Source organism: Acomys russatus, chromosome 26 (assembly GCF_903995435.1).
Source record: "Acomys russatus chromosome 26, mAcoRus1.1, whole genome shotgun sequence".
NCBI lineage: Eukaryota > Metazoa > Chordata > Mammalia > Rodentia > Muridae > Acomys > Acomys russatus.
Window position 1 is genome coordinate 17,818,365 of NC_067162.1, and position 22,916 is coordinate 17,841,280.

The 22,916-nt window shown below is 51.1% G+C and overlaps 1 protein-coding gene across 1 annotated transcript; it reads right to left on the bottom strand.

Annotated features, from left to right (window-relative positions):
- Positions 1 to 11,430: 11,430 nt before the first annotated feature.
- Irx3 (iroquois homeobox 3) lies at positions 11,431 to 15,034 on the bottom strand. Its single transcript, XM_051168968.1, has 4 exons — positions 14,008 to 15,034; positions 12,706 to 13,840; positions 12,447 to 12,513; positions 11,431 to 11,909 (listed from the first exon to the last, which is right to left on the bottom strand). The coding sequence occupies exons 1-4, from the start codon at positions 14,275 to 14,277 to the stop codon at positions 11,855 to 11,857; spliced, it is 1,527 nt and encodes a 508-aa protein (XP_051024925.1). The 5' UTR covers positions 14,278 to 15,034; the 3' UTR covers positions 11,431 to 11,854.
- Positions 15,035 to 22,916: the final 7,882 nt, after the last annotated feature.

A 22,916-nucleotide genomic window follows, 5' to 3' on the forward strand; every position in this document is an offset into this window, starting at 1 on the left:
CACCAAGGTGACACAGGTATGACTTCGTACCTCTTAATCTATTTATCTCTCTAAATAATGGGAGATAGACAATGACCTTGGCCTGTGGTGACCTGTGGCTTCTTTCCTCCTGTGCCTACGGAAGCCCGTGTTTCTCTCCTGGAAGCTTTTGCAAGACCCTATGTGAAGAACCCTCCCATGGATGCGGGATTCAGGGCCAACTAGCTACGAGAGAGGAGGGACCCCTCAATGGTCTGTACTATAAGAATATGTCTTAGATTGTTCCAAAGTGCCCCGGGTGGAGAGGTTAGGTTTTGCTAACTCTTATAAAGACTTCCTGGTTATGTAGTCAAAGTGTGAGGAGATATTGATGATGGAGACATAGTCAACTCTCCCTGAACCTCAGCCAACACCAAGCCCCACTCTTCCTCTTCAAAGGAACCCTATTCCCTAAGGACAGCATTGTGGCTACCTGCAAGATTTTCTCCCACTCTCCCTTGTAAGTGAAGTTGCTAAGGGAGGTTTCAGCCACCTTCTTAAACTAGTGACAATGGAGAAGGGCACTTTCTGTCCTTAGGACTACCCGTAGCCTTGGCATACCTTGAGGTATATGGAAATTATGTATTACGACCGGAAGAATAGGGTCACTGAAAGAGCGTGGGTCCCTTGTGACCATGGAGTGCTTGATGCTTTTTAATGTGAAATAGCACAAACAATTTCTAATTTCTAGGCTGCATGCATCCAATCCTTCCTAACATGAAATGCTTGGGTTTACAGTGCTCCAACAAGGTGAGACTGCGTCAGTCACAGGTGAGAGCTCTTTGTGGTGGCAGTGGTGACATCTACCTGTAATTCCAGCACTCAAGTGGCCGAGGCAGGAGGATGATGAATTTGAGGCCAGCCTGGGCCACATAGCAAGGCCCTGTTTAAAAAAACAAAAAAAAAAACAAAAGGAACACACAAGAACAAAACTAAAAGAACAAACGGCAATAACAAACAAACAGCAACACCCTTTTAAGGTACATAACATATGTCAGACGGCTATGGGCTCAAAACACAGTTCTGGCAGAGAAGCTTAGGTCACTCTTTACTTGTCTGTGGTGCAGGGGACCCTTCACCCCGTACTCAGGCTATTGGGGGGTCTTGGGAGGTTCTGGCTCCATGCCTGTTCTTACAGAGCTTAAAATTCAGGAAGGGAGGAAGTCTATTTGAAGACAAACTAACAGCACACTTAGGGATGGAATGTCTAGGGTATGTGAAAACTTAGCTTAATTTATCAAATAACTCCCAAGCTGCTTTTCAGTGGCAGGCTTTGTCTTACATTCTCATCAACACTGAGGGCTGAGGTTGCTCCAACGCTTTGTCAACACTTACTATTTCCTGTCTTTTTTTATTAGCCCATCTGTCCTGATTTTGTTGGAGTTATCTGGAAAGAGAAACCTCAGTTTAGAAAATGTTTCTTTCTATCAGGTTGGCCTGCAGGGAAATCTGTGGGGCATATTCTTGATTAATTATTGGTGTAGAAGGACCCAGCCCCCCTGGAAGCAGTGCCTTTCTTGGGGAGATGGTCTTGGGTAGGATAAGAAAGGCTGAGCAAGCCGTGGAGAGCAAGCCAGTAAGCAGCACTCCTCCATGGCCTCTGCATCAGTCACTGCCTTGGTTTCCTTTATGGCTGTGGTTCTGGATATTAAACCATACACTGTGGTCATAATCTTTTTAAATGATTTATTGCTTATTATCATTTTGTGTGCATTGACTGGTGTTGTGCCTGCAGGTAGGTTTGTCTGAGGGTGTCAGATCTTGGAGTCACAGAGAGTTGTGAGCTGCCATGTGGGTTTGCTGGGAATTGAACCCAGGTCCTCTAGAAGAGCAGCTAATGCTCTTAACCGCTGAGCCATCTCTCCAGCCCTTGTAGTTGTGATCTTTATCTCAGCACTTGAAAACCAAACCGAGATACCAGCCTAGTGAGGTGGGATTTCATGGCTTTGGCCTTCATGTCACTGATGGATAATGTCGCTGCTTACCTTTTTGTCTGACAATTGGTGTTCATATATCATGTCTGGAGAACTATCTGCTCAGAGTCTTTGCTTGTTTTTAAACTGGATTATTTGTCTTTTACTGTTGAATTATAAAAAAAATCTTTAAATATTATAGACATATAATTTGCAGGCACGTCTTCATAGCTTACATGTCTCTATATTTTCAATTATTTCTCTCATTCTTTTGATGTCTTTAAAAAAAAAGGCTTTGCTTGACCCAAAGCTAAAAAGAATTCCATCTGCATTTTCCTCTACAGATTTTGAGTTGATTGTGTCGATAGTGTGAAGGGGTCCAACTTAATTCTCATGAATGTGGATTTGGTAAGTTGTGCTGTGCTGAGACCTTCAAGTGAGTGTCACATCGTTTGCTCTGGACCTCCCCTGGACCTTCCTATGTTTCCTAAACTGAGCTGACAATGCCTGGTGTCTCAGGCCTTGGCACCCTGCTGGCTTTAACACTGCTGAGGCCCCACTTACCAGGCTCTTAATACAACGTATCTCTTGGGATGCTGATGTCAGTTCTGAGATGTCCTACAGCCTGTCACAAAACAGGGTGATGTCTCCATTGCTGGAGCAAGGAGAGATGCCAGCTTTGCGTAACTGCCACCCTGGTGAGGACCCATGAACAAGGACGTGAGAATAATATACCATGGTCTCTCCACAGGTTCATATCACTGATAAACCTGATGGGTAACAGAGAGAGTCAGGAGACAGGAGAGGCCTGAGTGGACCCTTTCTCAGCTTCTCTCTAGGCACAAGCTTCTTTCTTAGGACACAAGGGACCTTTGTCTTTCCTGGGAAGGTTGACCAGTCATGACAGCTTCCTTAGAAACCTATAGTTTGCAGACCAGCCTGGCTTGGTGCCTGACACTCCCCACCCTGCAATGGTTGGCCACCAGGTCACCGACAGGCAGGCCCATCTGTCAGAACTGGCTCTGCTGCCACCTGCCCATCCATCCCCCATTTCCATGCCCGGCTCAGCTCCTGGCTCCTGCAGTCAGTCCCTTCCTTCCACATTTCTGGATAATTCTATTTCTGGCAGTAGCCCTCTACGTGCTGTGAGCAAGCGACAGAGCCTGTGGCCTTTTCCCAAGTCCTATTTCCAGCTGGGCCATACCACCCTGTTCTTCTATTCTGGTCCAGGAGATGAAAGGTCAGAGGCCCTGATGGGAAGATAGACCCCATGTGGCAGCCTCCTGGCCTGACTGCTACATGAACAACAAAACAGGAACATCTTAGGAAAACCGGGAGCATACGATAAGACACCCCAGGCTCAGCCCTCCCAGCTGACCTCATAAGTGGTTCCAACTGTGCCTGTGCATTTGAGCGGGAGTCAGTGGGGGCTGAGGGTATATTTGGGGTACTCAGGTGTGGCAGGGAGGAGAAAGGAGACAAACCAAAGTAGAGTGGCTGCTGGCATTCAATTGTACTTCTGTGCTGACCACAGGTACAGAACCATGGTGACCAGTCCCTGTCATAGGACAAACCTGGACACAGGGTAGCTTACCATAATATCTGAGTACTCTATTGGATAATGGTGGTTGAACTGTTGTGACACTTTATAACTATTAGATCTCATCATGCAATTATACTGATGATGATTATGTTGGTTACTATTCTATTGCTGTGAAGAGACATCATAACCAAGACAACTCTTATCAAACAAAGTATCTAACTGGAGACTTGCTTATAGTTTTAACATCTTAGTCCATAATTATTATGGCAGGCAGCAGACAGTCCCGGCACTGTAGTGGTAGATGGGAGCAGTGCATCATGTTCTGCCGAGAGGTGGGGTGGGGGTGGGGCGGGGAGACGGGGTCTCTCCACTCCAAGTGACAAACCTCTTCCAACAAGGCTACATTTCCTGATCCTTCCCAAATAGTACCACTAACGTGGGGCCAAACATTCCAACATATGAGCCTATGGGGACTGTTCTCATTCAAACTGCCACAATTATTATATTTATTTAATAGGGTTGCATGTATGAGACTCGCTATATAGCACAGTCAAGTCTCAAAATCAAGATCCTCCTGCCTTTGAGTCCTAAGTGTAGGGATTATAAGGATCTGCCCTACACTTGGCCATAATGATTTTTATCTCATAAAATATTTGCAAGTGGTCTCCTAAATAGCAAGAAGATAGCTTCAAGAAAGGGCTGAGTTTACTGATAGATTCCCACGCAAAAATGCATTAGGTAAGTATGGAACACTCAAAAAATCTAGGCCAGGCCAGGACCAGGAAGGACTTGCCAGTTCAAGTTCAAGTAAGAGAGAAAGAGAGATGGAAAGATAATCAAGAGAAATGTTCATCTCTAAAGTCCTGGGAACCTTGGGCTAGCCAGGAGTCTTCTCCAATGGGATCATTTTGTCCTTTGCCACCCATGCTGGGGCCAAGCATTGCCAACCTCAAAAGATGAACTCACCCTTTCTCCCCTCTTCTCCTCTTTCCCTCTCCCTCTCTTCTTCTTTTGTTGTTGTTTTGAGACAGTTTCTCTATGTAGCCTTGACTGTCCTGGAACTCACTTGGAAGACCAGAGATCCATCTGCCTCTGCCTACCAAGAGCTGGGATTAAAGGCGTGCACCACCACTCCTCCACAAGCCAAATTTCTTGAATTAGCCAAACAAGAGTTCTGGCATGTTTAACAGCACCCCAGCAAGCATCAAGGATGCAGGACAAACATGAGCTCTGCATGAGTCATTTTATTTGCAGACCTTTTGTGGGGGAAAACCCAACTTGATAAGATGACAAGCAGAAAAGGTCATGTAAGGAGACACGACGTCCACTGTTTTAAGATAAAAGGACACACATAAGCCCACTGCACAGGGATACCTCTGCACTAACCTCAGGTTCCTTAGGATGTTAGGACTACCCTCACCCTAGGCCTTTCAGGTAGGATACCTTGTAAACTTGTTGCACAGACCACACTCAACCCCATGTGATCCAAAGGGGACCTCAGCATCTGGAAGGCTTGGGAAGGACCCTGAGGCTGACTGCCTCTCATCTTAGCCAGTGGTGTTTTGTCATCAGCTGTGCCAGACTGGTAAAAGATTTAAGTGCTCTTTCTTTCTTTCTTTCTTTCTTTCTTTCTTTCTTTCTTTCTTTCTTTCTTTCTTTCTTTCTTTCTTTCTTTCTTCCCTTCGTGTGGTGCTGAGGATGGAACTCAGGATGCTGAGGATGCAGTACTGTCACAACCCCAGCCCCTTCTCTCCCTTTCCAAACCTTGTGCTTCGCCCGCCCCATGCCTCAACCCCACTCTAGTCTAGTAGACATCCATGATGGTATCCGTCATGAGTCTCAAAGTAGAGTCTCTTCCTGCTACACACCCTGGCAGCTGTGATTGTCCCAGCAGTGAGCACATGACCCACACTGAGCCCACTGGAACACTCTCTAGAGATTGGATAACTGAGTTGATAAAGAGAAACCGTTTCACTTGATTCTGTCTGGTACCCCAGAGGAAGCTATGAGCTGGCAACTACCACTTTATGCCCCTGTGCTTAAGGTGACTGATTATGCAGTAATGTGTGACTCCCCAAGGCAGATTGTTACCTGATCACTATTAGGGTGTGTCCGTGTGAAAAGTTCCTTATTCCATCCACTGACATTGTTCTGTCATGTTGGTGCCATGCTAAGGGCTTGACACATGTCATTGTCCCAACAAATACTCTCCACATACTATAGTTTGGATCTCAAATGTCCCTTGAAGGTTCATGTTAAAGGTTGATTGTCCAGAGAATTGGGTCATGGGGTCTTTAAAAGGCGGAGTTTAGAAGTAGGCCATCAAGTCATAAGGGTGAATGACTGAGATTGCATCTTCTTCCTTTCTCACAGCCTGTTCATGAGGGCATGGGCTTTGCTGTGTTCTTCCATCATCATGTGAGGTAGATTAATTCCTTTACAATGGGTCAAATGGGTCAAAAGAACCTTATTATCTCAAGTGTGTGTGTGTGTGTGTGTGTATGTGTGTGTGTGTGTGTGTGTGTGAGAGAGAGAGAGAGAGAGAGAGAGAGAGAGAGAGAGAGAGAGAGAGAGAGAGAGAGATGTGTACTCCCACAGCACAGTGATCTTCACGGAGCAAGCACTGTTACTATGTCTTTGCAAAGCAATGATTGTGTAAAGGCCAACCTGGCTTAAATCCTGTTTCTTTCACTCTCTGAGAATGTATATTTGTAGAATTATGTCTCTCTGGGCCTCAATTTCTCCAAATTAAGAAATAACAGTAAGAACTGCAATACATACTGCATAGGACCATTGAAGACTAGACGAACCCATGTGTGTGCTTTGACAGAAAGGCTCTGCTCAGTAATGGAGAACAGTGCTGTTGGGCATGGCTTCCTGGCATTTCAATGTCCTGGGGGGCCTATCTGCCTGCTAGAAATACAATGGATGCTAAAAACCAAAAACAAATAAACAAAAAAAACCCTCTAATTACTCTTTGAAAAATATAAGCAGATAAAATTGACTTCAATATTTCCTATTTAATCTGATGTGTCTAAAACATTGATATCTAAAAGCAGGAAATTACTGTGATGCTTTATTTTCTGATTTTTAATTACCAAGTCTTAGGGAAGGAGGGAGGGAGGGAGGGAGAGAGAGAGAGAGAGAGAGAGAGAGAGAGAGAGAGAGAGAGAGAGAGAGAGAGAGAGGCACAGGCGGAGAAGCTCTGCTCTGCTCTGTCAGGGAGAAGAAAATAAAGAGAAATCAGGCTGGCTTCAAAGGGCACATTTCCATAATTGCCCTGTAACTTTGGCAAAATAAATCTGAGTGTCTGGGGGCAGCACAGTTGCCAGATGACTGCACTCTAAAGGCCCTGGAGGGCTGTGGCCCACTTGTTAGCCGCCTTGTGTAGTGAGAGAATGCAGGGCTGCCACTGGCACAAAAGACATGACATCACAGCCTTCACAGCCAGGCCAGGCCAGGCTAGGCTACAGGCCAGGAGTCAGATTTGACCCTGCCTTTGTCTTTGTCCTGCTCTCTGACATGGGACACATACATGTGCTCTCTCTCTCTCTCTCTCTCTCTCTCTCTCCTTCCAACTCCCTGGCAGGCAAAGCAGAATGGGGCATGACTAAGCACATAACAAAATGGATATGTTTTGTTCTTGGAAGACCTGGATGAGGCAGGAGAGTGGTAATAATTACTATGCCCAAACTACATGACTTGAGCTCTCACCTATGACTCCCTTTTTGTTGCATGCCCTTGGCATCAGTGTCTGCAAGAGAAAGGCCCCGACTTTTAAGACTCAAGCCCTCCTTGGATGAACCCTCTCTTTGTCACCTTGGCTGAAAAGGGCTTCATCCAGAACTGACCTAAAACCCACTCCTGCTTCCCATAGCTCATGGAGTTAGTTTCCTGTTGGCTATCTCTCACCTCTACTTCTTCCTCCAAACCATTTAAACAATAGCATTTAAACAAAAGTGTTCCACTTCGCACTGTTTTAATATCCCGTCCCCCCAACAAGCTGTGGTTGCTGGGAGAAATTAATTGCTGTGATTCCCACAAATACCTTGTCATCTCATCTCTATGTTGCCTCTTAGCCTCAGAGCCATTGGGTATCTTAGTCACATCCAAGTACCCAGCAGGCTTTGCTTGCATGGCTTAGAGGAGCATCTGGAAGGGGGGGAGGTGGCAGTGATTCTGACCTCCACCCCCCCAAGGTGTCACTTCTCCCCCAGTTTTATTCCTTTATTTCTCTGCAGGCATTGCCAACTATCCCAGGATGGGAGAGGAGACAAAATCACTTAGTTAGGGATTGCCGCACACCTTTAATTGCAGCACTTGGGAGGCTGAGTCAGGAGGATCGCTGTGAGTTCGAGGCCAGACTGGTATACAAATCGAGTCCAGGACAGTGAAGGCCACACAGAGAAACCCTGTTTCAAAACAAACAACCCAAAACAAAAAACACCCCCCAAACCCAAAACAAACAAACAACAACAACAAACAAAAAAAACCACATACACAAACAAACAAAAAACTTTTTCTTACTGCTCCCTACTTTGGAGTGTTCCCCCACCCCCACCCCAAGGGACCTAAGACTGTTCCTGGGAGCCATCACACAACAGGTAGACATTTTTAATGTGGTCAAGCTACACGGGTGAGTCAGATGACAGTGGCCTATTCAGATCAGAAAAGGATAGCTGGCAAGGTGCAGTGGTGCATGCCTGTAATCGCAGCACTCTGGGAGGCAGAAGCAGGTGGATCACTGTGAGTGTGAGGCCAGCCTGGTCTACAAAGTGAGCCCAGGACAGCCAAGGCTACAGAGAAGCCCTGTCTTGGAAAAACAAACAAAAAAGAAAAGAAAGAAACAGAAAGAAAAAGATAGATGATAGTGTATGGGGGTCCTCTTATCCCATAATTATCTTTGGGCCCATTCTCCTTTTTAGGCCCAATACTAACAATTGATGGATTTACAAGAAAATTTGGCTAAGTCTGTCAAATCTACCTTCCCTGGATATTCACAATGGGGCCTAAGGAGTATGAGACTGTCTCCCACTCAAGTTAGAGTTATTGTTAAACCCAGATACACTTTTTATAGACTTGCAGTTGCCCACTTTTTGCTCCATGGAGGCACATGTAACCAAGAGTTCTAAGAAGGAGAGGATGCTTCTAGAAGGTTACAAGGAATCAGTTCCCAAATTGAAACCCTGGCAAAACCTCCCAATAAACTCAAACCAGAAGATACCTGACATATAGGTTTTACTGCAACGTCAGTCTCTCCAGCTAACTCCCCTGGTCAGTGATTGACAAGGCTTTGGGTCTCCTTGTACTCCAGGTGCCCAGAGAATACCACCCAGGAGGCGGGACTGGTCCCTTCTTCACTCCTGGCATAGAGCACTAGGTTCTTCGGTGCACTAGTCCCTGTCACTTTGGGATTGCATTGTACTTCTTCCTGCCCTGAAGTCCCCCTCCAGAAAACAATTTAGTTAGAAAACATTAATGTGAAGGCGAACAGTCACCTGGGGGGATAATCTCATTCTCCTTGGGCTCCCTGGCTCTGGCAGGCACTGCTCGCTCCCAGCTCTGTGAAGATATCGAGGAAGGCAGTGTCTCTGGCCTAGTTGATCTCATACACACCTTGGAGGGGTCGGAGTAACCAACTGAACAGCAGGCACTTCCTAGTGGTGTGTGTGTGTGTGCGTGCGTGCGTGCGTGCGTGCGTGCGTGTGTGTGTGTGTGAGACATATTTCGTTTCTGACTGTAGCTGCGTCAGGGACAGGATGTAACTCACTTCTTTCAGTAAGGGGATGGAGGGAGTTCCTGAGACCCTTTCCTCTTTTGTTGGGAACCTGGGAGGTTCTGTTTTGCCTTGGTTATGTTATTGTACTGAAGACAACTTGGGATCAGTGGGGGTCTGAAGTACACACTGCAGGAAGCCACACCCAGTGTTAGGCTGATTTCCCTGGTACCTCCATTTGCTGCTCTTTCAAGATAGCCGGGCTGGGCCTCAGCCGGTGCCCTCATGTGGGAGTGAGAGCCAGAAAAGCTGAGCAGGGTGCAGAGGTTTCACCAGACAGAGACCCTATGCAGGCCTCTCCACACCCATCTCCCTCTCATTGATGAAGTGCCTTTCCCTAGGGGCTCCTTCTCAGAAGAAAGACTTCTGTGTGGCCACCGAGATAATTTTTTTTCCCCTGGGAAGTTTTCTTTTTCTTTTGGTGGAGCTGCTTGCAGAGGTGCTTGGCCCACCTAAAGGAAGCTGGTCCACTCTTTTGGGCGACGAGAAGAGGTGACTCGGACACCCCTGGGAACTGAGGGTGTTTGTCTAAGCTTCTGCAAATGATGGGCATCCCTACTTAAGAATGGGTACAGGCAGGCACCCTCTTTTCATTCTTACCCCCATCATGTGAGGCAGGAAGCTGACGCGGAGAAGGGAACCACGGAAGTGAATTTCTGCTCTTGGCTTCCCAGGAAGTAAATGGGCAGCCAGTGTGGGCTGTAGCTAACAACCCCCTGAAGGTGTGAACTGGAGGAAGGGTGTGAAGGCTTTGGCAGCCACTCACCGGAGCCCTGGCCCTTCTTCTAGGGGTACTAACTTCAGATGCATGTCCTAAGAGGATGGAGTTTGAGTGCTTCACCTATGAAAGACTTTGAATTGCAGAAACACCTTAGCAAAGAGATTGAGGTATTTGCGCGAATATTTTAACACCCCACTCGCTGCCTGTCCCTGCCTTTGCCAGTGGTTTGCCTCTGCTCTGGGGAAACTTTTTCTCTCTCTGAGCACAGCCTTCCTAGGGAAAGCCTCACGTCACCTGTGGCTCCGGCAGCTGTGTCCTCACCTCGTGGACCCCAACACACCGGCAGTCCTGGCTCGCAGACCCTCGCAGGCGCACAACGTTAACTGTCCTCCATGCAGACTTCACTTGGCTCCTCATACCTCCCAACAGTGTGCACGATGGTCACGAGCCCTGCTCCGCAGCTCCGATGCACCACGTCTGGCTATACCGGGAATCTAAAGGGCCAGACAAGGGTGCCTCAAAGGTGCTCCCATTTTGAACCCCAAGGTTTCAGTATCCTGAGCGTGACTCTCCACTTATTAGCGTCAAAGTTGGGCAAGCTCTGGCCGGGAATGTCAAGGCAGCCCGGGGCCCGGGAGGGCGGCAGAGGCCGGGAGCCGAGAGTCCCCTTCGTCCTGTAGAGGGAGCTCCAGCCCCAGGTTTCCCCGCTGTTGTGTCCACCCCACGCGCCACCTTCGCTCTCCTTCCCCGCCTCTGGCCCGCTAGACTCATGGCACAATTCCCAGCTTTTAAGGTGCCGGGGCTGGACTCCGAACCCACGCCGAGATCTCTGAAAGCAGCCCCCTTCGCTAGCACTGGGGCAAAATGCGCAGAAGCAGAGAAGGAGCAAACGCTGCCGCCTAGCTTCGGCCTTGGACTCCCAACTCCAGCGCGGTCACACGCCACCAAGCGGGAAGCGGGAGCACCCAGGCTTCTCCCACAGATCCCGCTCCACGCCCTTTGTACCTATAAGGAGGTGTTGGAGAGGCAAGCACGGCGGCGGGAGAGGCCTAGTTGAGCTTGCACAGCCCCTGTACGCGGGACTGAGAAACAGTTGTGCGGGTTAGAATGAGAGCCAGGACGGACAGCTTTCTAGCCCGATTCCCTGAACTCCTAGAAGCTTCCCTAAATCTTTCTGCCAAGTCATCAGAGAAGGCCCCAAGGCTCCACGGTTACTCCAGTTGACCCGTGGACAGAACTCAGCCTTCCAGCTCCTAGCAGGGAATCGACCCCATTTTCTCCTAGGTCTTTTGCCATTTCTCTGTAGGGCCCAGCGACTTCCATCGCCCCTTATTACAGAGGCCCTAGCCTGGCTATATCGGACCACTTCGGCCATTGCTGTCCCCTAACCACGCTCGCTTGTCCTTTTCCTGCAGTCTTTAAACAACCGCAGGAGGGAAAGGAACGACAAAACACCAAAGAACTATCACACAGATCAGTCCAGGTGGCAGACCTGCCAGTTATAGTCAAAAGTGGCAACAGCTCATTTATTTAGCCAAAAAAATAGATACTTTCTTGTACAATTTGGTTCACACATATGTACATTTTTCTATATATACAAAAAGAGTCAGACGCACTTATTCTCTCTGCAACCCCACTCCCCTCCCCACCCCACCCCCGAAAGCAACAGAACAAATGAACCTCACAATCTAATGTGGGGTGGTACAGAAGCGACTTGGGGGAGGGCCGAGGAGGGGCTGGCTTTATTTTTTCTTTCATTCTTGTTGTTGTTGTTTAGTGTTTCTTTTTAGGTAATCATACATAGACATGCTTGCAATTCGTCACTATACAGAGCGATTTGTTTTTTTTACAATTAGTACAACGATTTAAAAATTGTTGAAAAATTAAGATGAGGAGAGAGCTGATAAGACCAGAGCAGCATCCAGGTGGTTCTGGGGCCTGGAAGAGAGTGGACACAAAGGAGGTGAGATTTAGACACGGAAGCAGCTTAGGTGGGGATGCCCTGTGGAGTGTATGGAGTTGCTCAGCTGTAAGTGCCTTAACTATAAACTGGGCAGAAGAGATCCGAATTCGAGGTCAGGTCGGCCTGGAAGGAGGCGGACCTCACATAGAGGTCTTGTGCTCCATAGGCCTGTTGGAGGGACCAGACTTGTCCAGCTTCGTATCCACAGGCCCTGTCTGAGGTGCCCCGGATGAGAATGGAAACGCGTCTATGTGTCCACAAGAAGTGATGTGTGTGTGTGTGTGTGTGTGTGTGTGTGTGTGTGTGTGTGTGTGTGTGTGTGAGAGAGAGAGAGAGAGAGAGAGAGAGAGAGAGAGAGAGAGAGAGAGAGAGAGAGAGAGAGTTTTAAAAATCGTTTTCCAGCCACTTTGCTCCCTTCCCCCGGGGCAAAAGGCATCTACAATTGGCTCTGTGTTTTCCTTATCCCTCCTGAAGGGTCTCCCAGTCTGCCACCCAAACTCGGGGCATCTTACCGCCTTGGCACCGGCTGGAAAGCTGTCTTCAGCAACTTTTTCTCCACTTCCAAGGCACTACAGCGATCTGTAGGAAACAAGGGGAAAGAAAAAGGAGGCCCTTAGAACGCTGCGTCCAGGCCTTCATGGTCGCTGCACCCTCAGGGGAGCTAAGAGAAAAACACTATTCGCCCTCCCCCTCAAGGCCGGTCCTTTCCCTCCAGCCAAGGCCAGAACCCCACCAACACGGTCCCATTGTGACCTACACTCTTGTAGTCACCTGTTCCACTCTCAGGCTCCGCAGGCCGAGCATAGGCGGCGGCGGCGGCCGCAGCGGCAGCCGAGTGACCCGCGGCTCCGGGAAGTCCCAGCAGGTGCTGTGGGGCCGAGCCTAGCATGGACAGCGGGTGCGGCCGTGGGCCAGGAGGCGGGCCTGGGAAAGGCCGGTTGGTCCAAGCGGGGAATTTGCCAAGCGGCGCGGAGACGAGTCTGTGTGCCGCTGCAGCTGCAGCAGCGGCCGCGGGCGAGAGCTGCAGCGTCGGGGGCGCGACGGCTGCCCCGGGAGGAGAACCTCCAGCTCTGGGAGGCGAGCGACGTGGGTTGTCTGGGCTAGTGGCCGTTTCGGCCAGTGACCAGATCTTGGGCTTCTGGAGGACAGAGGAGGGCGCTTGTGCAGAAGCGCAGGGGTCCAGGCCGGAGGGTGGAGAAGGTGGAGATGGAGGAGCCCTGGCCACTGGCTGTGGCGCTGGGGCCAGGCTCAAGACCGACAGTGGTCGCTCCTCCAAGCCTTCGGAGCTGTCGTCTGAGTCGCTATTTTTGCAGTCCGAAATGGGTCCTAGGCCAAAGTCGCCGTTCCTGTGCGCTGCCCCAGCCAGGGCCAGTTCCGACCCGGCTGCGGCGCTGTCTAAGTTTTCCAAATCGATCTCCTCATCCTCTTCGTCGTCGGCCAGGCCCTCGCCCCCGGTGTCCTCCTCCTCTCCTGCCAGCTCCTCCTCCTCCATCTCCAACTCGCGTTTGCCCTCTTCCTCGTCTTCCTCTTCGTCCTCCTCCTCCCGCTCGCTCCCATAAGCATTGCCCTCCTCGTCCGTGCGACTGCGGGGCGCCCACGTCATCTTGTTCTCTTTCTTGAGGCGCCGGCGGGCGTTGGCGAACCAGGTGGACACCTGGGTGAGAGTCATCTTGGTGATGATGGCCAGCATGATCTTCTCGCCCTTGGTGGGGTACGGGTTCTTGCGGTGTTCGTTGAGCCAGGCCTTGAGCGTGCTCGTGCTTTCTCGGGTGGCGTTCTTGGGACGGGACGGGTCTCCGAACTGGTACTGGCCGTAGGGGTAGAAGGCAGGGTGCGGGTGCGGGAACGCGGCGGCCGTGGCCGGATGCTGGACCCCAGGGCTGTCCTTCAGCTCATACTGAGCGCCCTGTATGCACATGGAGAAGGAAGAGGACACGCGCGCGGGAGCGCGAGTTAGCTCCAGCTACCGCCACCTTTATTCTCCCACCGGGACACTGGCTTTCTTTTGCACTCTCACATCTTGCCCTACACCCCAGCTCCAACCCCTCTTTCCCGGGTTTCTCCGGTTCTTACCAGCTGTGGAAAGATGGGCAGCTCCGTGGCGTAGGGCAGGAAGGCTCCGTAACCCTGGGCGGCCGCAGCGGCTGCTGCAGCCGCCGCGTAGGGTGCCCCGTACACGGACGAAAGCACATTGGATAGGGACCCCGAGGCGGCCAGCTCTGAGGCTCCGGAGCCCGGACCGCTCCTGGCCCCGGCGCTGCCGCCGCCGCCTCCTGCGGCTCCCGGACGCTCGGGTGGATAGAGCGGGCGGATGTACTGGTATCCGAGCTGGGGGAAGGACATGGTGGCCCGCGGGGCACCTATGGAGAGGGGGCCGGGCCCCCGGGGCCGCCGTGCTCAGAGCCGTACGCTAGCTCCGGAGCGCATCGGGGGCTGGGCCGAGCCCGGGCCGCGCTGCGCTGCGAACCCCGTTCGCCTATTGATCTGCTCGGCGGCGGCGGCGGCGGCGGCGGCGGTGGCGACGGCGGCGGCGGCGGCGGCGGCGGCGAGGAGTCAGGTCAGGTCCGAACAGATTGGCCGAGATTCCCTGGGCTCCGGGCTCTGATTGACATTTCTACGGGGCCGCAAGCCCCTCCTCTCTGCGCCGCGCTCCCTCCTTTAAGCCGGGAGAGCCGCTCTGTGCTTAGCGCTCAGTTTTGCCCTCCTCTCCCAGAGCTGTGTCGCGCCTCGCTTCCTTCACCCTCCTATAGTTTACACTTCCCTCCTATCCTTTCCTCTCCCCTCCCCTCGCAGAGTCCCCCTCACCCCACCCTCGATCGCTTCCGCTCCGGAGGCTCCTCCGCAGTCCTGGACGTTGGGAAACTGCGGTTCTTTCTCCTCCTTGCTTTTCTCACGGTTGCTTTTGCTCACCTCTCAGCTCTCTTCACTTTTTCTAGTCTAACTCCTCTTTTAAAAATCTGATTACTCTTATTCTTTCGTCCTCTTCCCTGGTCTCTGTGCACTGGGCTAAGGCGACCTTAAGTTGTGGACACTTAGAATGCTGTGCGGGGGTGTGTGTCCGACTTAGTGTCTGTGTGTCCGTCCCCGCCCTTCCACCCCCCTCCCTCACCCTTTCCCAAATCTCGAGTCTGACGTCGCGCCCTCTTATTCGACTTTTCCTCGCGTCTCCTCCTGGAGTCGCCAATCACCCGGGAGCCTTCTGGGCGAGGCGGCCCTCCCCGGCGAATACAGAGCGCCGAGCGGGGCGGGGCGGGGCGGGACCCGACTCTGTCTCTTCCCGCCCCCTCCTGCCAGCACTGGGAGAGGGGGGAGCCAAGACCACTAGTGGCGGGTTAGTACAGGGTCACCTAGACCCTCGGGTCTTCCAACTCTTCAATTCTCAGCCCATCAGCAGCTGTAGTTCCGGGTTGGGACGGTACCCCAGACCAAGGCTGGCTCCTGGGCTTTTTTGCGAGGTGGCTTCCTTTGCAGTTCTCAGTTCTGGTCCCTTAGCGCTCGCAATACCCTAAGCCAGCAGCTAAGGAGTGAGTGTGCTGCCTGGGAGTGCTGTCCTTAGGAGCTTTAAACCCTGCAATTTATATTTACACCTCCGGGGTACCTTGGTGAGAACCCTCGCTAGGAAAAGTGACTTGGGCGTCCAGGTGGTCCTGCGAAACAAGCATCGAGTTGGTGAAGCGCCTGACTATGGAGTGGAGGAGGAGCAGACAGCCTCACTGCCAAGGCTCTGGGAACTTTCCGAGAGCACTTCGAGAAGTTTCTGCTTAGTGTTTTTGGTCGATTTCGACCATTCATTTCACTGCCCTTTCTCTCCGTCCCCAGTCCCGGTGTTTTCTTTTGGCGAGAATCCCCGCAAGCCTTAGAAGTGTGTTTGTGAGAGTGGGGAGAAAGACGTTGGTTTTATGGCAGGATATTTCCTAAATCTAACTTGAAATGTTAGTGTCCAAGTGTCTACCTTTATGGATTAGGGTGTGGAGTGGAAAACCACACTGAAATTCCTGGAATAGCCGTGGCTCCCAGATAAGCAATTTAGGCTGTAGCAGCAGCGACCCCACGCACGGGCCAGGCCTGCTGCGGGCCTGCTGCCGGCCCGGACAAATCCCGGGCTGAGATTCTTTAGGAGAGCGACCAGCCCCAGCATAGAGGCAGAAATGCCACCCCTGCGCTTCCAACTGATCTAGGAATGAAGTCTGAATTCTGCCAGCCTCTGCCAGGCTGGGATCAGAGGGTCCCAGGCTGGCCTAGCCTTGGAATGACTACTGTTAAAGAATGAAAGTTTCTTTCGTCCTTGCTCTGGACTCCAGTTGTAGCCTCATGTCCCACCTCCTACTGCATTCCATGGGCCTTAGGCTCCAAGAGGCGCTAACTCAGAAAAGTAGTCGGGGAACCGCAAGTAGAAGTTCGGGGAGCTACCAGTAGAGTTCGATGACAGCTTTTGGAATCTCCCTAAATTAGATTCCCTGCAGCTTCTCTATGCCTTCCTAGCTCTCTTTGCCTGGTGCTGGACGTTGGCTTTAGGTGAGCCTCCACCCGAGGAGGCACAGTAGGGTCAGCTCTGGCCTTCGGATGCTCTCTCTCCCAGCCTGATTCCGTTTCTGGTCAAACCTGCCATGGGAAGCCAAGGGCTCACTTGCTCAGGAAAGGTCTTAGGGTTGCGAAACCGAGACAACATTGTATCCCAGGATCTTTCCGGTGCATTTAACTGTTAGTCTTTCTAGGCAGCTGTGACGACCTACCTACACAGCGCTGGACCAGACCAATGGGCGACAGAGACAGATTCCAAGCTAGGAGAAGGGGCTTCGCCGCCGTACGTGCCTGGGTGAAAGCACGGGTATTTAATTACTTTTTTTTTTTCCAGAAGGAAAAGAAAAACAAAACACAGCAGCACACAACAACAACAACCCACAGGAGCCTCTGAGAGAGATGCTCCTTCCGCATTGCATTAACCACCTATCGACCAGGTTATGTCCTACTGCGGACTGAGAGAAAGAGCACCGGAAGGGCCAGCCTGTTCTCAGGAAGGACTCACGCCGGCCAAGGGGCCGCTCCTGGCCCAGAGGGTGAACCTCTAGACCCAGACGTGAACCTAAGAACCTCGCTTAATTAGATCCCCCAGGCATCCCGAACCCGGGGCAGAAACAGCTTTCCGTTACCCCGTTACCCCCTGAGCAACTGGGAAGTGCCTTGGCTTAGCCCTGAAATCCGCACTCCATCTTGGGACTCAGTATCCCCAGAGTCGCCGCGACGTGGCTCTGATTCCTCAACAAGATCAGGCCAGTGGAATTCAGCTCTCAGACTAAACTCGAGAATCCGCGGGTAGCCGAACCTTGGGAAGGGATTTTTTAATCCAGGAGATTAGGCCAGACTGACACACTCGCGCAGTTTGCGAGCGGGGAGAAGCAGGTGCACGGGAGAGTTGACTGGGAAAAGACCTGAGCGCAACAACAGGCGCCTGGCAAAAGCTTCTCCAACAGTCGCAGCGCACAAAGCGCGCGCCCGGGATGCTCTGTGGTCTGGGCCCAGGGAGCCAAGAGCATACAGAAAAGGTGTCCGCCGAGGACACGTAGCACACGAAGCTGTGTGCGCTGGAGGGACAACTGTAAACAGTGCCCGATGTGTACCCAGGGCCAGGGGCTCACCAGTTTCGGGGATCTGCTCTGCGCGTTGCAAACACATTCCGAGCTACAAGCCCCCCTCCCTCCCCATCTCTTCCCTCTCCTGGCCCAGCTCCCCGATTTGCCTGAGTCTCGACCGCAGGTAGCCTCTGCAGCCCTGGATCTTGCAGCTGGGCCAGTGTTCAGTCCTTTCCTCCCAAGGCCCAGTGTCCCCCAGAGGCGGTGCGGGCTGGCCACCTTTCAGCTTCCTGCAGACGCTGCTGCGTACGCTCCTACTCTCCCCCTCCCCCGCCCCCCACCCCGCGCTGGGGTTACAGGTTAATGAAACGCTCGTTTTCCTCAGTCATTTGTTTTGTTTTCCTGCAAAGTTCTGATAAGTAGCTAACCAACGAAGCTTGTAATTACAATCTTACAGAAACCGGGCCGATCTGTATATAAATCTCACCATCCAATTACAAGATGTAATAATTTTGCACTCAAGCTGGTAATGAGGTCTAATACTCGCGCATGCGATAATCCCCTCTGGATGCTGGCTTGATCAGATGTTGGCTTTGTAATTAGACGGGCAGAAAATCATTATTTCATGTTCAAATAGAAAATGAGGTTGGTGGGAAGTTAATTTCTCTCCGCTCTGTGAAGCGTAGACAAGAATTTAATGATTTAATTACAGTTGTAAGCCCTTTCCATGAGACTTAAATTGAGCTGAGAATATTTTTTTCCTTTTTTCTCTCTCCCCCTCTCTAGCTTTCGCATTCTCTCTCTCTCCCCGCTATTAGCAGCCACATGGACTTGCAGATGCGTGGCCTGGCGTAGCACCGGGAGGAGTTCACATTTGACTGTGAATCCGGCCTCAGAGCATCCCAGGAGGCGCAGGCCGGGCGCCGCCACGTCTGCCGCGCAACGCTGGCTGAGCCCTGTAAGCTGTCAGGGCCTCGGAGGCTGTCCCCGGTCCAGAGGCGCTACAAGAAACTTCGGGGCAAACTTTGCAAACTTCTTTCCCGGCGCTAGAGAGGCCGCTGGTCCAAAAGGCTGCGGCGGTGGCGGCGGCGTTGTCTCCAGGCCGGATCTGTGCACCGCGGAACAAGTCCTGCGGCCCCAGGAGGAGCGCGAAGTTCTCCAGCGGGCTCTCTGCGTTCCCGCACCTCCCAGACCAGGCCCTTTGTCACTGGCCTTCGAGTGGCCAGCTCTGCGGGGCTTCCGGAATCCCAGCGTGGATGGAAAACCCTGGCCTGGCCCATGAGCAGCTGTGGTTCTGTTTCTCTTTTCCTCTGCAGGATCATCCCGTTTCCACCTGCGCCGGGCATTTCCGCTGATCTTTTTTTTTTTCCGTCCAATCTATTCCTCACATTTTCTGTATGTTTGATTTCCGGGGCATTTATTTTTCTCTTTCTTTGACTCCTAGTGTGCTGTTTAATTCTTTTTACTTTTCTGGGCCATTTTCTTAAAGTTCACTTTTCCCCTTTCCTTTCTTTTTCTTTCTTTCTTTCTTTTTTCTTTTTCTTTTTTTTTTCTTCTTGTCCTTACCTGTCTGTGTCTCTGCTTCTCTCACATCTTCCTCGGTTTCATCTTCGTCCTTTTCTCCCTCCCTCTCTTTTACTCCCATTCGTCCTATTTCAATCTTGGTCTATCACAGGCTCTCCTCTGCGGGTTTATTCTCTCTTCCTTTCCTCTATAGAGTCTGCCCCTCCCCCGCCCGTGGATCTGCTTCCCCCGCATCCCCTCCTCATCCATCTTGGGAGATGAATATGTCGCCTTATTGGACGCGGAGGCCAGAGCAGGGCAATGGGGCTCGGCCAACGCCACACATTTTCTTCATGCATATTGAGAATATGGTAATGAGTGCGTTTGCATTGTTGCATGGAAACGATGCGTCTCCTTCTGCGGTGCGGAGTGGGCAAGGTTGGTGTGGACCCAAGAGAGCCTGGTAGTGGGCACCGGGCCTCGTGGCCCTAGTTACCCACCTTATGGATGGGATGAGGAAGTGACCTCTCAGAGAGCCCTGCCCTGCCCTCCCTCCCTCCTTCCCTCTCTCCCTCCCTCCGCCTGCTGTAGCTTCCACAAAAGCGTCCCAACCGTCCCAACCCGGGTTAAAGCTAGGAAAAGGAAATCCAGCCTCAGTCAATCCCTGGTCCATAGGCCTGGGAACTCTTTCCGGTCATTAGGGGCTTGTGAAGGAGAGTTTCGCTGTGTTCTCCAATGGCTACACATTGTTCGCGAGTCAGGACGAAGCAAGATCTCCTTCTTCTTGGGGGAGCATAAACATCTCTGGACACTAGCAGGATAACTCTGGCCATTTGCCTGTCGAGTCCCCGCTCCTTTTCTAGACATGGGCTCAGTGGAGATGGGGCTGATCCCCAGTCATCCTAAAAAGGCGGCTTTTCTCTGAGGCCCGCCAAGCTCAGGTGAGATGCTTAGGGCCCTCAGAAGTGTGAAGGTCTGCTGAGGCAGGCCAGGCTCTACTTGGGATTGGAAGGAAAGCTCGCAGGGAGCTCAAGACCTCGGAGCCCCCATCTAACAGTCAAACCTCACAGCTCACCTCAACACGTTTTCCTCCTAGGGAAGTCCCTAGCAGGGCCTAAATGCCTTGTGGACCAGCAGCCATTGTCTAGGGTCAGGTTTCCTAACCTTCCAGCATCCTGCTCCCACTTCTGTGCTTAAAGACTGAAGATTTCCCCCCCTTAAACTTAGCCCTTTTCAAAATTCAAATGCATCGTCTTGGAAAAGTATTTGATCCTTCCCCCCACTTCTGCAAACTGCAAAGTAGCTCTTAGTACAAAGGAAACACAGCTTACAGCAAACCATGCTCCTGAGCCCTGCCCCTTCCTGCTTGGGGTTCAAATGCACCCTGTGTCATTCACAAGCGCTGTGTGTGTGTGTGTGTGTGTGTGTGTGTGTGTGTGTGTGTGTGTGGTGTTGTATGTAGTGACTCTTAGGAAAAAACCAGAGCACCACAGCGTTTCTTCCTGGCTCTTCTTAAGATCTAAAGCGATGCTGAATGTTTGCCCTGGCGTAGGGTTTGCTGCTGCTGGTGTTCTCTGTCAAAAACCAATGTGGGAAAAAAAATGTCAAGGCAAAAGAGCATGCTGAATTATCATTACCAAATAATCTCATAAAGTGTTTTCAGGCAACTTTGCAGTTAATTCTCACCAACCCCCATCAGGCAGAAGCTCTTGAGAGGCCGTGTGTGTGTGTGTGTGTGTGTGTGTGTGTGTGTGTGTGTGTGTGTCTTACAGAACACACCTCAGAGAGGAGACTAGGGTAGAGGAGTCACCCTTCTGTGTTCACCAAGCTGTGTGTTGAGGTTTAGGCAGAACTGGGAAAACTATTTCTCTAATCTGTATAAAAAGTTAGGAGGACGATCCAGCCCTTGCAAAATTGGAAGACCGAGGCTTTAGGAACGTGATAAAGCCTGGACCGATATTTTTAAACTGTCTCATCTGGGAGCATAAGATTGGAATCTTCGAGACTTGGTTCAGGGATCTGGGAAGACCAGCTCCTGGTTGGATTGAAGGAAAGGGCCAACAGGACACCAGAATCTTCATGCTTTACCAAGTCCTTAAACTGAGCTGAAGCAAAAACTGAAATAGAGCCCTTCCATGCCTGTAATCCCAGCACCCCAGCAGGCAAAGGCAGAATGGATCTCTGTGAGTTTGAGGCTAGTCTGATCTAGAAGGCGAGTCTAGGGCAGCCAGGACTAGTGTCCAGGCTACACTGTCTCCTCTAGGGTCCCCACTCAGGTCTGTAGTCTTAGGCCTAATGGTGGGTGTCTGAATAATAGAGAATTTTCAGAGGCTTGCCACACGTGCTTTTTCTCATTTTCAAATCACACCTCTACCTTTGTGGTTAGTCTTGTTCGTTTTGGTTTTTTTCAAGATAGGGATTCTCTGCGTAGCCTTGGCTGTCCTGGAATTCACAGTGATCTGTTCTGCCTGCCTCTGCCTCCCTGAGTGCTGGGGTTAAAGGAAGTGTGCTGCCTCACCAGGCTTTGCGCTTAATTTTAATAGTTAGTTCCCCACTGATTGAACTGTCTGAATTATATTTTAAGACCATTCCTATGCTTAGATATCAAGTTTTGTTGGATAATCTGGAAGGCTAAGATATATAAGACTTGTTCTTCATGGCCTGCATCCACCTTTCTTTTCTTCCCGTTCCCTTTCCCCCTCCCCTTCTCCCCTCTTTCCTTTCCTCCTCCCCTCCTCTTCCCTTTCTTTCCTCCCCATCTTCTCTTTCCCCTTCCCTCCTCTTCCCTTCCCTTTTCTCCTTCTCTCTTTCCCCCTCCCCTTCCTCTCCCCCTTTCTCCCTTGAAAACACTTCCAAGAGGAGTCTGAAGTCACCCTTCTGTTCATCAAGCTGTGTGTCTCGGTCTAGGCTAAATTGGGGCACTATTTTCCTAATATGTAGGAAAACCTTTTCTTTCTCTCTTCTTTCTTCCCTTCCCCTTTTCCTTTTCTTGTCCTCTTTACCCTTTCTGACCCCCCCTTTATCTCTTGACAAGCGTTCTGCCACAAAGCCACACAGTCAGCGCCCACCACACTCCTTTCTGATAGCAGTCTTCTGGAGTCCCCTGTGGCTCAGTCGCCAGCTCCCTGACTTCTCAGAGGGACCTCTAGGTAGCAGGCTTGGTAGCCACTCTTGGCATACATGAAAAAGGGTCAGATCAGCTAGTAGACAGTCCTCCTCATGAAAAGAAGCCACCATGTGGGAGGCAGAGGCAGGAAGGCTGAGAACTCTGCTTGTCTCGCTTCCCCTGCTTCCTACCCCCCCCACCCCCCTCCCCAGGTGGGGGAAGGTTGCCTTCTAGAAGTCCAAGGGGTGTGTCACTGTGCCCTTTGGCAGGGTTGTCACAGAGTTGTAGCAGGGCTGATTCTTGAGCTTCTAAAAAAGTCTCAAAAACTAGTGCCCAGTAGGAGTGATGGAGCCAGGCTCTCCCTTAGTCTGGGCCTGTCTTGGCTCTCATGATCCATCTTAGAAATGAGTTCTGTTTCTTTCATGACATTCTGTTTCTTTTCTGTCATCCTCCAGTGCTCTTCCCTCCTTTGCCCCCCCCCCTTTCCATTTTTCTTTGCAACAAGCAGTTACAGAAAGCCTTCTCTGTAACAAGTACTGGGCATGGAATGGTGAAGGTACCTAGAGGCTGCCTGGGATGGTCTTGTGTTGTCAGTAGGGACAATCAAATCAAGAAACAGGTAGGAGTCCTTGGCTAAAACCAGAGATGGCTTGGATAGAGCCCTACCCAAGCCAGGGGCTCCTGGAAGTGAGGCTTGTTTGGAAGCAGAACTACAGTTGATGGGATCCGGTAAGGTATGCTGCTGCTGTCATTTTGTCTTGTGTTTGAGAAGGGAAGAATCTTAACTCAATATGGTGAGTATC

Coding starts and splice junctions, on each gene's coding strand:
- Irx3 (XM_051168968.1), bottom strand. CDS start 14,277: ATGTCCTTCCCCCAGCTCGGATACCAGTACATCCGCCCGCTCTATCCA. Junction 13,841..14,007: donor TGCCCATCTTTCCACAGCTG/GTAAGAACCGGA, acceptor ATGTGCATACAG/GGCGCTCAGTATGAGCTGAA. Junction 12,514..12,705: donor GGAGCCTGAGAGTGGAACAG/GTGACTACAAGA, acceptor TGTTTCCTACAG/ATCGCTGTAGTGCCTTGGAA.